Source organism: Polyodon spathula, chromosome 23 (genome assembly GCF_017654505.1).
Source record: "Polyodon spathula isolate WHYD16114869_AA chromosome 23, ASM1765450v1, whole genome shotgun sequence".
Classification (NCBI taxonomy): domain Eukaryota; kingdom Metazoa; phylum Chordata; class Actinopteri; order Acipenseriformes; family Polyodontidae; genus Polyodon; species Polyodon spathula.
This window is the reverse complement of record NC_054556.1, coordinates 27418856-27434680: the sequence shown is the minus strand read 5'-3', so window position 1 is coordinate 27434680 and position 15825 is coordinate 27418856. Positions and strand designations below refer to the sequence as shown.

Sequence of the window (15825 nt, the reverse complement as noted above, 5' to 3'; positions counted from 1 at the left end):
TAAAGCTATGTCAATGCATTGAAAATAATAAGTTAAAACTAGATGGTTCTATTCATAGGAGCATACTTGATCTGGTAATATCTGAATCCAGCTTTCCAAACGAACAGATAAATATACTGAACCTTGTCCATTACACTGTTCGATTAGAATAATTAGGGTTATTTTATAAAACATTTTCAATGTTGTTTAAATGTTTAAGTGTTTAAGTGTATGACGTCATGTTTATGGATGGAGTATATTTTGAAAATACATATTAAAAATTACAATCGTATTTAATGAAAATATCTCAACTGTCACAAAACTTTAGACAGTCAAACTGGTATCATGTTTCATTTTAATTACGGGGAACTTTCGATTCATCATGCGCTCTACGAGATGGCTAACTAACGCCTGACTCAGAAAGGGGCGTGTTTCGAGTGTGACACACGCACAGGTAAAGGGCGTGGTCATGCTGTTCCATGACAGGTGAGTGCAGGTAAGAGGAGGCGACCCGGAACCGTCAGCCAATAAAGAAAAATCGCCCGGAGCACAACTGACAGTAACAGTTTAAAAAAATAGGCATCTGTCAAACGGGATGCGCTGCCTGAAGAAAGCAATACGACATTGACTTATTATTTTCAAATATAATTTAAGGGTATTTCATAATTGTATTAAATAACAAACACAAACAAACATAAAGATAACAAAATCAAAAAAGCCGACGAATCAAGGTCTGTTTCTATTGTACAAAATGACAAGCTCAGACGCTTTGCGCCCGACCCCGGCTAATTCAGGACGGAAGCCGCTTGGAAAGCTAGCTGCCCGGCTAGAAGATGTGAAGAACCCGTGGAGGCAGGGCATGACGTTGGAGCTCAGCCACAGCGAAGCGGCCAGGCTAGCGACAGACGCCCTGCTAGACTCGGGGGAACTCGAATACAAGCGAGTGCTAGACCAGGAGCGGGAGCTGTCGTTTCTCTCGCCCTTAGAGATCAAGTACATCGCCGAAAGCGCTTCCAAGAACAGTAGCGCGGACAGCGGCAGTGTCACCGGCTCAGGCGGAGAGCTGTGCGGGGAGGGGTACGCGGTCTCGGAGCTCACCTCGGGGACCTACTTCCCGATGATGTCGGATGAAGAGCCGCCTATGCTGGAGCTGGGTTGGCCGGAGATGACAGACCAGCTGCCTAAATATGGTCCTTCAGAAACGCAGATCTACTTTCAGAGAGGCAAAACGCACAACATGAAAGATGTCATTCGTTCACTAATTAACAAGGCAAAGAAAGTAAGTGGTTTGCTTGTTTGTTTTAGGGAGAGGGCAATTCAGTTATGACGGGCAGCTTTGATCAAGTCAAAATAATGTGAACCTTTTTATATCTGAAATGTATCCACAATATTCATTATAAGAATTGTTTTGCATGACTTAAAAGGACCGCCTGCATGACCAGATGACAAGGATGTTGTCAAGTCTCCCATTGAATAGTAGTTTTCACTGTGTGCTTCATTAGCCATAGTGTGTGTACGTATAGCTAGGGTGTGTCTTATTAAAATCAAGGTAAAACCAGGAGTGGATCACACTGCTTTGCAATGGGAGTGTGATTCCCATCCCTGGGTAACCACATGCTGTAAAGTCACCCTAGGTAATGCAGTTTAAACACCTTGGTTAAAATGCCTTGCATACTTTTGGGACGATCAGTATTGTCCCCGTACCCCATTTTCTTCAGTGTAAGCTCTTTTGGTTGTTTGAATGGATTTTGTACTTCACTTTGGAATATGCAGTTAGCTCAAAGATCACACCATACTGCTGATAAAAAGGTCTGCTCCTGCTTCCTTGTAGATCCATTCAAGTCTCGTAGTTCACACGCACTCCAATGGTCGAGCTGCAATCAGATCATGTGACCTACAGCCCAGGAACCAGGACGCAGTAATTTATCAAAAGTTTTTTTTTTTTTTTTTTGCATATCCTGAATTAAAATTATTAAGTAACTACTTAGACAAAAGATTCTCGTAACAGTTAAGGGGGGTGGGGGGTGGGGGTTGTAATAAAGTTACTAATCTAATAAGAAGTATGCTGATGCAGGCTGATCTACCAGGGAGTTTGTACAGGGCCTTGCCAGAGATAAAAAGCCATGCATGAAAATAAAAATAAGATTCATTTAAAATGCGTTTACTGTGATGCCACTTCAGTACCTTTCTATTCATTAAACACAGCATTGGTTTTGATGGGATGTCCCTCCAGGACCGTGTTTGGACAGCCCTGTACAGTGTGTTTAATCACAGCATTGGTTTTGATGGGATGTCCCTCCAGGACCGTGTTTGGACAGCCCTGTACAGTGTGTTTAATCACAGCATTGGTTTTGATGGGATGTCCCTCCAGGACCGTGTTTGGACAGCCCTGTACAGTGTGTTTAAACACAGCATTGGTTTTGATGGGATGTCCCTCCAGGACCGTGTTTGGACAGCCCTGTACAGTGTGTTTAAACACAGCATTGGTTTTGATGGGATGTCCCTCCAGGACCGTGTTTGGACAGCCCTGTACAGTGTGTTTAAACACAGCATTGGTTTTGATGGGATGTCCCTCCAGGACCGTGTTTGGACAGCCCTGTACAGTGTGTTTAAACACAGCATTGGTTTTGATGGGATGTCCCTCCAGGACCGTGTTTGGACAGCCCTGTACAGTGTGTTTAAACACAGCATTGGTTTTGATGGGATGTCCCTCCAGGACCGTGTTTGGACAGCCCTGTACAGTGTGTTTAAACACAGCATTGGTTTTGATGGGATGTCCCTCCAGGACCGTGTTTGGACAGCCCTGTACAGTGTGTTTAAACACAGCATTGGTTTTGATGGGATGTCCCTCCAGGACCGTGTTTGGACAGCCCTGTACAGTGTGTTTAAACACAGCATTGGTTTTGATGGGATGTCCCTCCAGGACCGTGTTTGGACAGCCCTGTACAGTGTGTTTAAACACAGCATTGGTTTTGATGGGATGTCCCTCCAGGACCGTGTTTGGACAGCCCTGTACAGTGTGTTTAAACACAGCATTGGTTTTGATGGGATGTCCCTCCAGGACCGTGTTTGGACAGCCCTGTACAGTGTGTTTAAACACAGCATTGGTTTTGATGGGATGTCCCTCCAGGACCGTGTTTGGACAGCCCTGTACAGTGTGTTTAAACACAGCATTGGTTTTGATGGGATGTCCCTCCAGGACCGTGTTTGGACAGCCCTGTACAGTGTGTTTAAACACAGCATTGGTTTTGATGGGATGTCCCTCCAGGACCGTGTTTGGACAGCCCTGTACAGTGTGTTTAAACACAGCATTGGTTTTGATGGGATGTCCCTCCAGGACCGTGTTTGGACAGCCCTGTACAGTGTGTTTAAACACAGCATTGGTTTTGATGGGATGTCCCTCCAGGACCGTGTTTGGACAGCCCTGTACAGTGTGTTTAAACACAGCATTGGTTTTGATGGGATGTCCCTCCAGGACCGTGTTTGGACAGCCCTGTACAGTGTGTTTAAACACAGCATTGGTTTTGATGGGATGTCCCTCCAGGACCGTGTTTGGACAGCCCTGTACAGTGTGTTTAAACACAGCATTGGTTTTGATGGGATGTCCCTCCAGGACCGTGTTTGGACAGCCCTGTACAGTGTGTTTAAACACAGCATTGGTTTTGATGGGATGTCCCTCCAGGACCGTGTTTGGACAGCCCTGTACAGTGTGTTTAAACACAGCATTGGTTTTGATGGGATGTCCCTCCAGGACCGTGTTTGGACAGCCCTGTACAGTGTGTTTAAACACAGCATTGGTTTTGATGGGATGTTCCTCCAGGACCGTGTTTGGACAGCCCTGTACAGTGTGTTTAAACACAGCATTGGTTTTGATGGGATGTCCCTCCAGGACCGTGTTTGGACAGCCCTGTACAGTGTGTTTAAACACAGCATTGGTTTTGATGGGATGTCCCTCCAGGACCGTGTTTGGACAGCCCTGTACAGTGTGTTTAAACACAGCATTGGTTTTGATGGGATGTCCCTCCAGGACCGTGTTTGGACAGCCCTGTACAGTGTGTTTAAACACAGCATTGGTTTTGATGGGATGTCCCTCCAGGACCGTGTTTGGACAGCCCTGTACAGTGTGTTTAAACACAGCATTGGTTTTGATGGGATGTCCCTCCAGGACCGTGTTTGGACAGCCCTGTACAGTGTGTTTAAACACAGCATTGGTTTTGATGGGATGTCCCTCCAGGACCGTGTTTGGACAGCCCTGTACAGTGTGTTTAAACACAGCATTGGTTTTGATGGGATGTCCCTCCAGGACCGTGTTTGGACAGCCCTGTACAGTGTGTTTAAACACAGCATTGGTTTTGATGGGATGTCCCTCCAGGACCGTGTTTGGACAGCCCTGTACAGTGTGTTTAAACACAGCATTGGTTTTGATGGGATGTCCCTCCAGGACCGTGTTTGGACAGCCCTGTACAGTGTGTTTAAACACAGCATTGGTTTTGATGGGATGTCCCTCCAGGACCGTGTTTGGACAGCCCTGTACAGTGTGTTTAAACACAGCATTGGTTTTGATGGGATGTCCCTCCAGGACCGTGTTTGGACAGCCCTGTACAGTGTGTTTAAACACAGCATTGGTTTTGATGGGATGTCCCTCCAGGACCGAGTTTGGACAGCCCTGTACAGTGTGTTTAATACAGCATTGGTTTTGATGGGATGTCCCTCCAGGACCGTGTTTGGACAGCCCTGTATGTGTTTAAACACAGCAGGTTTTGATGGGATGTCCCTCCAGGACCGTGTTTGGACTTACAGTGTGTTTAATTCAGCATTGGTTTTGATGGGATGTCCCTCCAGGACCGTGTTTGGACAGCCCTGTACAGTGTTTAATCACAGCATTGGTTTTGATGGGATGTCCCTCCAGGACCAACAGCCCTGTAAGTGTGTTTAAACACAGCATTGGTTTTGATGGGATGTCCCTCCAGGACCGTGTTTGGACAGCCCTCTACAGTGTGTTTAATCACAGCATTGGTTTTGATGGGCTGTCCCTCCAGGACCGTGTTTGCAGCTCCATCAACATCACACCTTAAATGGGATGTAAAGACCCATATCCAGCAAGCACTGGAATAGTTTCTTATTGTCCCGTGCAGTGAATGACCCAGATGCTTGAATAAGCAGCATTCCCGCGAGTCTCTTCGTGGGTTAATTCAGATACAATATGAGCTGCAACATACTGGGACATGTTCACAGTGACATTGGCTGTTATTCAAACACCAACCAAGAAAACAGTAATGTTAATGTAAGCACAGAGTAATTCAACACTAAACATAATCAGATAAATAAATCTCTATTCACAGGGGAGGGGGTATTGAGCGAGCAACACAACAGTACTTGCAATAGGACACAATATTGCATTTGCTGCCTGAAAATCCCATTCTGTGAACAAAGATTTAGAATGTATGTTCTGGTTTACTAACGTAGTTCCTTTTGAATCTGTATCAAATCCAATTGTAACTAAACTGCACAGAAACACCAGTGATTCAGTGAGCTATCCCTCACTCCAGTGATTCAGTGAGCTGTCCCTCACTCTAGTGATTCAGTGAGCTGTCCCTCACACCAGTGACTCAGTGAGCTGTCCCTCGCTCCAGTGATTCAGTGAGCTGTCCCTCACTCCAGTGATTCAGTGAGCTGTCCCTCACTCCAGTGATTCAGTGAGCTGTCCCTCACTCCAGTGATTCAGTGAGCTGTCCCTCACACCAGTGATTCAGTGAGCTGTCCCTCACTCCAGTGATTCAGTGAGCTGTCCCTCACTCCAGTGATTCAGTGAGCTGTCCCTCACTCCAGTGATTCAGTGAGCTGTCCCTCACTCCAGTGATTCAGTGAGCTGTCCCTCACTCCAGTGATTCAGTGAGCTGTCCCTCGCTCCAGTGATTCAGTGAGCTGTCCCTCGCTCCAGTGATTCAGTGAGCTGTCCCTCGCTCCAGTGATTCAGTGAGCTGTCCCTCACACCAGTGATTCAGTGAGCTGTCCCTCGCTCCAGTGATTCAGTGAGCTGTCCCTCGCTCCAGTGATTCAGTGAGCTGTCCCTCACTCCAGTGATTCAGTGAGCTGTCCCTCACACCAGTGATTCAGTGAGCTGTCCCTCGCTCCAGTGATTCAGTGAGCTGTCCCTCGCTCCAGTGATTCAGTGAGCTGTCCCTCACACCAGTGATTCAGTGAGCTGTCCCTCGCTCCAGTGATTCAGTGAGCTGTCCCTTGCTCCAGTGATTCAGTGAGCTGTCCCTCACTCCAGTGATTCAGTGAGCTGTCCCTCACTCTAGTGATTCAGTGAGCTGTCCCTCACTCTAGTGATTCAGTGAGCTGTCCCTCACTCCAGTGATTCAGTGAGCTGTCCCTCACTCCAGTGATTCAGTGAGCTGTCCCTCACTCCAGTGATTCAGTGAGCTGTCCCTCGCTCCAGTGATTCAGTGAGCTGTCCCTCACTCCAGTGATTCAGTGAGCTGTCCCTCGCTCCAGTGATTCAGTGAGCTGTCCCTCACTCCAGTGATTCAGTGAGCTGTCCCTCGCTCCAGTGATTCAGTGAGCTGTCCCTCGCTCCAGTGATTCAGTGAGCTGTCCCTCACACCAGTGATTCAGTGAGCTGTCCCTCACACCAGTGATTCAGTGAGCTGTCCCTCGCTCCAGTGATTCAGTGAGCTGTCCCTCACACCAGTGATTCAGTGAGCTGTCCCTCACTCCAGTGATTCAGTGAGCTGTCCCTCGCTCCAGTGATTCAGTGAGCTGTCCCTCACTCCAGTGATTCAGTGAGCTGTCCCTCACACCAGTGATTCAGTGAGCTGTCCCTCACTCCAGTGATTCAGTGAGCTGTCCCTCGCTCCAGTGATTCAGTGAGCTGTCCCTCACACCAGTGATTCAGTGAGCTGTCCCTCACACCAGTGATTCAGTGAGCTGTCCCTCACACCAGTGATTCAGTGAGCTGTCCCTCGCTCCAGTGATTCAGTGAGCTGTCCCTCGCTCCAGTGATTTGTTTGTAGATTGTATTGATTGGTGTATTTTTGCTTTCCAGGTAATAGCATTGGTGATGGACCTCTTCACAGACGTGGATCTGTTTTGTGACTTGCTGGAAGCTGCAAATAAACGCAAAGTTCCAGTTTATATCCTACTGGACGAGAAGAACCTGAAGTATTTTACTGAAATGTGCAACACCTTGGACGTCCAGACGATACACATCAGTGTAAGCTTCAGATGTTCCTTGTTCCATGCATTGGCGTTCAGACAGGAACAGTGCACTCTACACTGCAGTGTTCATTCAAGCAGGAACAGTGCACTTCACACTGCAGTGTTCATTCAGGCAGGAACAGTGCACTCTACACTGCAGTGTTCATTCAAGCAGTAACAGTGCACTCTACACTGCAGTGTTCATTCAGGCAGTAACAGTGCACTCTACACTGCAGTGTTCATTCAGGCAGTAACAGTGCACTCTACACTGCAGTGTTCATTCAGGCAGTAACAGTGCACTCTACACTGCAGTGTTCATTCAGGCAGTAACAGTGCACTCTACACTGCAGTGTTCATTCAGGCAGTAACAGTAACAGTGCACTCTACACTGCAGTGTTCATTCAGGCAGGAACAGTGCACTCTACACTGCAGTGTTCATTCAGGCAGGAACAGTGCACTCTACACTGCAGTGTTCATTCAGGCAGGAACAGTGCACTCTACACTGCAGTGTTCATTCAGGCAGTAACAGTGCACTCTACACTGCAGTGTTCATTCAGGCAGGAACAGTGCACTCTACACTGCAGTGTTCATTCAAGCAGTAACAGTGCACTCTACACTGCAGTGTTCATTCAGGCAGTAACAGTGCACTCTACACTGCAGTGTTCATTCAGGCAGGAACAGTGCACTCTACACTGCAGTGTTCATTCAGGCAGGAACAGTGCACTCTACACTGCAGTGTTCATTCAAGCAGTAACAGTGCACTCTACACTGCAGTGTTCATTCAGGCAGTAACAGTGCACTCTACACTGCAGTGTTCATTCAGGCAGTAACAGTGCACTCTACACTGCAGTGTTCATTCAGGCAGTAACAGTGCACTCTACACTGCAGTGTTCATTCAGGCAGTAACAGTGCACTCTACACTGCAGTGTTCATTCAGGCAGTAACAGTGCACTCTACACTGCAGTGTTCATTCAAGCAGGAACAGTGCACTCTACACTGCAGTGTTCATTCAGGCAGTAACAGTGCACTCTACACTGCAGTGTTCATTCAAGCAGTAACAGTGCACTCTACACTGCAGTGTTCATTCAGGCAGGAACAGTGCACTCTACACTGCAGTGTTCATTCAAGCAGGAACAGTGCACTCTACACTGCAGTGTTCATTCAGGCAAATAGGTAGAAGCAAATACAGATAGGAGGTAGAGGCTTTATGTTTGTGTGGGAGATCTCAAGACACTATAAATCATATTATTGTGAGCTTCAGTTTGATCTGTTTATTTCATTGTTTATTTTTCAACAGTGGTTGTGTTTATCCACTGTAAAGCTGAAGTTCTTGTTTACACCTGTTTATTATTAGTATTATTATTATTATTATTATTATTATTATATTATTATTATTATTATTATTATTATTATTGTTGTTGTTATTTTCCTAGCGCATGAGAGTCCGCAGTGTTTGTGGAGATACCTATTGCACAAAGCATGGCAAGAAGTTTACTGGGCAGGTCTTGGAGAAGTTTCTTATAATTGACTGTGAAGAAGTGATTGCTGGGTCTTACAGGTATGAAGCTATTTCCATGATACCCCAATTACCCAATTACTCCATCGCTCCAGAGACCCTTGTGTCTGAATTTCCATTCTGAGAATGAGAAGTGTGTGTCAATGTTGGAAACTGTTTGTAAGGGCTGTTTTATCAAACTCTTTCTTTAGAGCCATCTCTTGCCCATCCGAGGATAACCACAGCGATGAGGTGGAATAGAAATTGGAATAGCCAGCCTGTGTTACCCCTGGTTTCAGGAGAGTTTGGAACGCAGCGCAATGCGGAAATGGGTTGTGATGCTGAGCAAACAAATGCCGTCATTTGAACGTGTTCCTTTGAAAGTGTCAGTAGGAGAGAGAGAGAGAGAGAGAGAGAGAGAGAGAGAGAGAGAGAAGCCCATCAAGAGCATTAAATATATAGTGATCCATATCATATAGTGACATTAGTGTATCACTCTACCCCTGATAGGATATCTATAGAGCTGTACTGCTCCCCTCTTACCCTGTGTTGTATTGGCCCTGCAGCTCTTTCCAGGATGTGTTGATCAGGCTCCCTGAGTAAAGCCTAATCCGAGTTGCTCAGAGGTGCTGGATTTGAAGGAGACAATAACGACCCTAACCCTGTGCTCCCTGTTGTTGTGAGCCACATTCTTTGAATTGGGCTCATTCTTTAGAAGCAGTGCAGTTTGGGGGAATGCACCTGATGAGTAATAAGTGGTTATACAGGTAATCAGCCGTTGAAAGAACATACAGTTCGCAATGAGGAATACATCGTGGTGTCACCTGTGTCTCAGGATGTTACCTGATTCTCTCCAAACTGTACAGTGGTGAGTCTCATTTTATACCAGCCGTGGTTACTTGAACACTTTTGTAGATGGAGAAACCTAAAAAAAAACAAGAACACAAAAAAAACAAGCATTGCACCTGCTGGCCTCACAGCTGCTTTATTTGCTTCACTGTTTCACCCTTCATATTACATCCTGTAAGCTCATGAGTCTCTCCTCGCACTGCGCTTTCGGCTGCTCCTCTGAGCTCTCAAATGCTTCAGTTTGTAGGCTGCAGTTTCAACAGCCGCCGCTGTTATGATGAGAAGCGCTGCCTTTCGCAATATTTAAAACTGGTTCTGCAGTTGTGCTTTTGTCTTGTTTTAGGGAGGGGAAATATTTGTTAAGAGGTGCAAACATTCTTACGTGCTGTGAGGAGGCTGTTTGTTTTATTTAGTGTCTGAAATAGATGGAATTGTGTTATCGACCTGCATGATTAGATCAACGCATGGCGGTGTGGAACAAACTCCAACTGGAATGCTGAACGTTCAAATGAAATTCAAAACTCGCTGCACTCTCTGTAGATTATTTACATTTTGTCTTACCCCCGTCAAGTAGCATTAATTACTTTCTTTTTTTTTTCAGTTTGCATATTTAAATGAAATCTTAGTTCAAAGGGATCAAGGGGGATCAAAAGAAAGAAATGTCAATATGAAGACAATGCTGCTAATCTTGAACTCTCTCTCTCTTTTTGTTTCCAGTTTCACCTGGCTCTCTTCTCAGGTTCACAGCAACATGCTGATGCACTTCACCGGACAAATTGTTGAGAGCTTTGACAGGGAGTTCCGATGCCTCTACGCAGATTCCCAAATCATCGATAGCTTACACGACCCAGACGAAGACGGAATTCCGTGTTACTCCTTAGGGAAACATCTTCCGGAGATCAAGCAAGAAAAGCCAAAGGAACATGTCTACTCCGACCCTTCCAGCAGCTGCTCCAGCAACAGCTTCTCCAGCATCAAGAAGTGTCCAGGCATGGGCTCCCCGGCGTACAAACTGAATTACAATAACAGTCCAAACAAGAAGGGCCCAAGTCCAGGTTTGTACAACCCCAGCAACCAAGGGAGAAAAGGGTCTGGCAGCAGCTGTGCTGTGGAGCGGTCCAACGCTGGCTCACAAGAACTCAACCCTAGCGCACTCCGAAATGGAGGAGGAGCTGAATCCAAGATCTCAGGGCTGGGTCTTCATGAGCCCAAACAGAACTTCACTCCGTTGAACCCCTCACTGGGGAAGGAGCAAAGGAGCTGCCCTCACGCTGAACCAGAGCAGCCCGGCAAACAGAAGACAGCCCCGCTCTTCAGCAAACTCTCTGATTTCTTCCCTGGTACAAAAGAAGGCTTTACCAAATCTCCAACCCGAAACAATGCCGCCGCGGTGTTGCCTTTCAAAGACCTGAGCCTGTCGGAATTGACAAAAACAAGCGAAAACAAACCCGGGTATTCCGTGGTGCCAGCACCCCTGCCCGCGGACGTGCTGCCAGCGGTGAGACGAGGAGGAATCAACAGGCATGATGTCAAGAGGATGACCCTCGGGCACAGCCAGCTGGACCTAGTAAACCACTACAACAAGATGAAATCCAAAAACATATACAGCAGGTTCGAGGTGAAAGACACTCCGCACATGTGAACCAGGCTGTCCTTTCAGACGAAGAGAGACACGGATGAATAATCAAGCAAAATGAAAGTCATCTTTCCTGAAAGCCTGCTGTTTATTCAAAACTCAGTGGACAGTGTTCCTCTTCGGCACTCAGAACCTTTAATCCTGCATCCTGCTGGTTTTGTTTGCTGTATTTCTTGTCTTCCTGCAGTGCAAACGGTTGGTGTGATTCTTTTTATTAGGGGGAGGGTTGCAGTATGTAGAGATGTGTTGAGAAATCCAGATTTGCAGAGCGCCTGGCTTCCCAAAGGGCTTATGGATTTTATGTTGTTCTGCCACGTGTTGCTGTTTCTGCAGTTGTGTAATTGTCTACATTTGCCATTTTCAAAAAACTTGTTTTTTGTGGATTACAGATAAAAGGTGTTTTGATAAATCTCTTGTATAATGAGCATTATAAATATTTTGCCATAAATTGTGTGTTGTTTTTAATTGAGGAAGAGTATTACTATTATTATTGAGATGATGATGATGATGATGATTAGTGTGCACATTGTTAAATTGCAGTGTGCAGAACAAACAATGTTTCTACTTCATTCCGGCACTGCATCCTGTATACTGGCTCAAAATAACTAGTCTGAGACTGTGATATATGGAATGGACTGTGGGTTCAGTGCTAGTGCAAGAACTATGGAAATACAGGGAACAAGTGAGGGCTGTGACTGTCTTAGAACAGGCTGTGCACTCTAAAGGGTTTTACTGAACGAGGGAGCGCTTCATTATGCAGTGTAAAAGGCGGCCTGCATTAGCTGTCACTGTTTTTATTAATCATCCCATGCACCAGAGGAGGCGCTGCACTGTGCCATAGCAACATTCCAAACCCGGAACTCTGGCCACAAACATGCCCACCTCCACCCTCTGGCATGCCTAGCAGGAATCTTGTAACGCAGCACTGTGACAGAGTGCTGGCCTTGGCATTAGAAACAGTGCAACGACATAGCGGGTGCCTTTACTGTTGTTTGTAGTGAATCGGGCATTGCAGTCATGACAATACAACAGGTCTGGTTTTTCACAACGAGGGATGTTTAGCGTGATGCCTCCAGCAATACTAGATTCATTAAGTGGAGGTTTTGACAATGTTAGCAAGAAGTTATGACATGTTGTCTTTGGTATTTCATACTTTATAAAAGCCTGGGTCACTAATGTATTGAAACACACATACTATACAAATAAGTAATGCATGTTAAAAGGAATAAGTCTGGCTACATAAGTTGTTTGCAAATGTTTTTATTGATTAAGATATAGGGACATCTTTGCAGGTTTTACCCATTTTGATTTGGTCCGTCCATCATGTTGTCCTCTATTTAGACGCTGGGCTGTAGCTCTTGCACATGTCATCTAAACCCTAACTAACTGAATAAGCTTTTGACCTCAAAGACTTGCACACAAACAGAAAGGCAGCTGTGTTGCTCCTAAACACAGTGACAACAGGATCACAACCACAGCCTGTGCTGTACTGCCCTCATAAGCAGAGGCATGTGGGAGAGATTACAGGTTTCCAGCTGAGAGCAGTGGAGACACTGTGCCTTAAATGCTTCCTGTTGAGTGAGTCGGGTGTGCTTGAATATCTGTCAGTGCTTCCTGGAGTAGAATATTCAACGTGAATGTTCTACTGGGCATCTACACTGAGACAGTATCCCACCAGGCAGCTCCCTGATAGGCTGAAGAGAGTTCTGAGGTCAACGATCGATTGTTACATCATAGTTAGGGGTAGAGGGTTTCTGAAGTTATGTTAGACTCTAATTGTACTACAATTACTAGCATTGCTTAATGAATTAAAAAGAATGTAAAAGCAATGCTTAAAGACAAGTCTACAACAGTTCTAATACTTCAATATTAATATGTATTATGTTAATATTTTTTTTAGAATATATTATTTTAGTAATTAATAAAATCCTACAGGATGAGAGCCCCTGAAGCCTTACTCCTCCAATGCTATCCTGCATTCAGAAAGTGTGTGCGCTGGGAAAACTAGAGTGAGGCAGATAGACCGGAATATCAAAACTGGTTACATGCCCTAGAAACACCGTAGAGGACTTGACAACACAAGAATACTGCTCTAAAGACTGGTTAAAAAGAAGCCACACAGGACAGCTGGCTCTGTGGCAGGGTGGGCTCTCCTCCAACCTAGGCAGATCAGTGCAGGATTGCCAGAAGCATGCGTCTGAAATCCCCTCCACACTCCGAGCTCACTGCCTCCTTCAGGGGCACGTCGTATTTCTCGGAGTACATGTCCTTTATCGTCTCCAGATCGATCTGGAAAACAGGCAGACGTCTGCTAGCTTCTTTCGCACTGTTTGCAGCAGTTTATCTCTATATGTGAAATGGATCTGAAATGTTTGCACATCCTGAATTAATGTAAAAAGTGATCTTTGTGATAATAAAACCGGTTGTAATGTTTTTAAAAAACAAAACCTAAAGCATTTCCAAAAGCTGGTTCGCAGTCCTTGAACACATGTGTGCGGAGGGGGGGTGTATATTTGGTTAATCTGTACCTCAGCGCGCCCCACGATGATCCTGATCAGCGTGTCTTCGTCCGTTCCAATGCCTTTGATACTGTGCTTCAAGCGCCTTGCAAAGTACAGCTGCAGGTTCTTTGCACACCTCACTGCAGAGAGAGAGAGAGAGAGAGAGAGAGAGAGAGAGATCGATCTACTGTCTGCCTCACATTGCCCATCCTAACCTGACGATCACAACTCCTGATAATGATCTCACTATTCACTGAGTTTTCAAACTACAAGCTGGTGACCACACAACAGCCCCAGCATCACAGTGCAGTGTCAGCGTTTTACATCTAGATTTATCTATATCTATATTACATATATATTTTACATCCCTAGAAAAGCGTGAAAATACAATTTGTGCATAATCGCCCCGTGTCCCTCAGTGTTTTTGCAAACATAACCCTGCTTGTAGAGTTGCAGTGACACCTGGTGGTGCTCCTGATTTAGTGCGTCAGAGACACTGACGGGCTGAAGGGTAAGAAGGACAGCTTTAACTACTCGTCCCAATTCATTATTTTACAAAAGTGGAACCAAACAGCAGCTGACTGGAGCTGGATTCAAAGCCTCCCGAGCACTTGCAAGCCGTTCGTTTCATGAACAGAAATGTGTAGCCTTTCAAAACAAAGAGGACTGCATTGCACTCTTTGAGTCCCAATGCTTGTTGGAGGGCATTCTATGTGTGTTATAAAACTGAACATTGAAAATAATAAGCCTTTAAAATGAAATGCAATTACCAAGTGTAATGTAGCATTTCTGCAGAGTGCCCGAGGCCTCGTTTTCAATGGCATCCTTAATATCAGAATCTGCAAGCTGCAATCAGAAATGTAAACTGAGAAAGACAGCCAGGGCAAGAGAATTTCACAGCAACAGCATGGAAAATATATATGAAACACAGCCAGGGCAAGAGAATTTCACAGCAACAGCATGGAATATATATGAAACACAGCCAGGGCAAGAGAATTTCACAGCAACAGCATGGAATATATATGAAACACAGCCAGGGCAAGAGAGAAAGGTCGTTGTCGTACAAGAATTTCACAGCAACATATATATATATATATATATATATATATATATATATATATATATATATATATATATATATATATAGAGTATGGAATTTCACCGGACGTTGACGTACATCAAGGAAAAAGGTACCTTTTGACCAGAATAGTGGTAAAAACAGACTCATCAGTGCCAAATCGCCCCTCTCCAGCCTGAAATAACAAGAAGCAATGCAAGAATCAAGATCAGTATTACAGCAGTGTAGCTGAGTCCCTCACTGTGGCTTTGGTGAGCTTGCTCTCTCTTCGGGAGTTAAAGACATGTACTAGCACAGTATCTGCTTCATTACCTCAAAGAGCTCTGTGGCATCAGCTTCTGCCTGCTCCTCGTCCACTTCAAAGCCTTCGTCTCTTTCAGCCTGTGAAGGACAGACACTGGTGAAGCAGGAGGCACCTCCCTGTACAGTACGGGGCCACTCTGACCTGGGACCGAGGGCATTTAAACAGGCAGGCAGGAGCCATAATGTTACACACACTGCTAATGACTTCAATGAGTGCTACACTGTTACACACTCTGCTAATGACTTCAATGACTGCTACACTGTTACACACTCTGCTAATGACTTCAATGACTGCTACACTGTTACACACTCTGCTAATGACTTCAATGACTGCTACACTGTTACACACTCTGCTAATGACTTCAATGAGTGCTACACTGTTACACACTCTGCTAATGACTTCAATGAGTGCTACACTGTTACACACTCTGCTAATGACTTCAATGAGTGCTACACTGTTACACACTCTGCTAATGACTTCAATGAGTGCTACACTGTTACACACTCTGCTAATGACTTCAATGACTGCTACACTGTTACACACTCTGCTAATGACTTCAATGACTGCTACACTGTTACACACTCTGCTAATGACTTCAATGAGTGCTACACTGTTACACACTCTGCTAATGACTTCAATGACTGCTACACTGTTACACACTCTGCTAATGACTTCAATGAGTGCTACACTGTTACACACTCTGCTAATGACTTCAATGAGTGCTACACTGTTACACACTCTGCTAATGACTTCAATGAGTGCTACACTGTTACACACTCT

The 15825-nt window shown here is 45.3% G+C and overlaps 1 protein-coding gene and 1 pseudogene across 1 annotated transcript; one reads left to right on the top strand and one right to left on the bottom strand.

Annotated features, from left to right (window-relative positions):
• Positions 1-504: 504 nt before the first annotated feature.
• Positions 505-12677, top strand: LOC121298199 (protein FAM83A-like). Its single transcript, XM_041225143.1, has 4 exons — positions 505-1258; positions 7031-7198; positions 8616-8740; positions 10244-12677. Exons 1-4 carry the CDS (start codon positions 731-733, stop codon positions 11166-11168), a joined length of 1746 nt encoding a protein of 581 aa, XP_041081077.1. The 5' UTR covers positions 505-730; the 3' UTR covers positions 11169-12677.
• LOC121298200 overlaps positions 12407-15825 on the bottom strand; it is a 9044-nt pseudogene continuing 5625 nt past the window's right edge.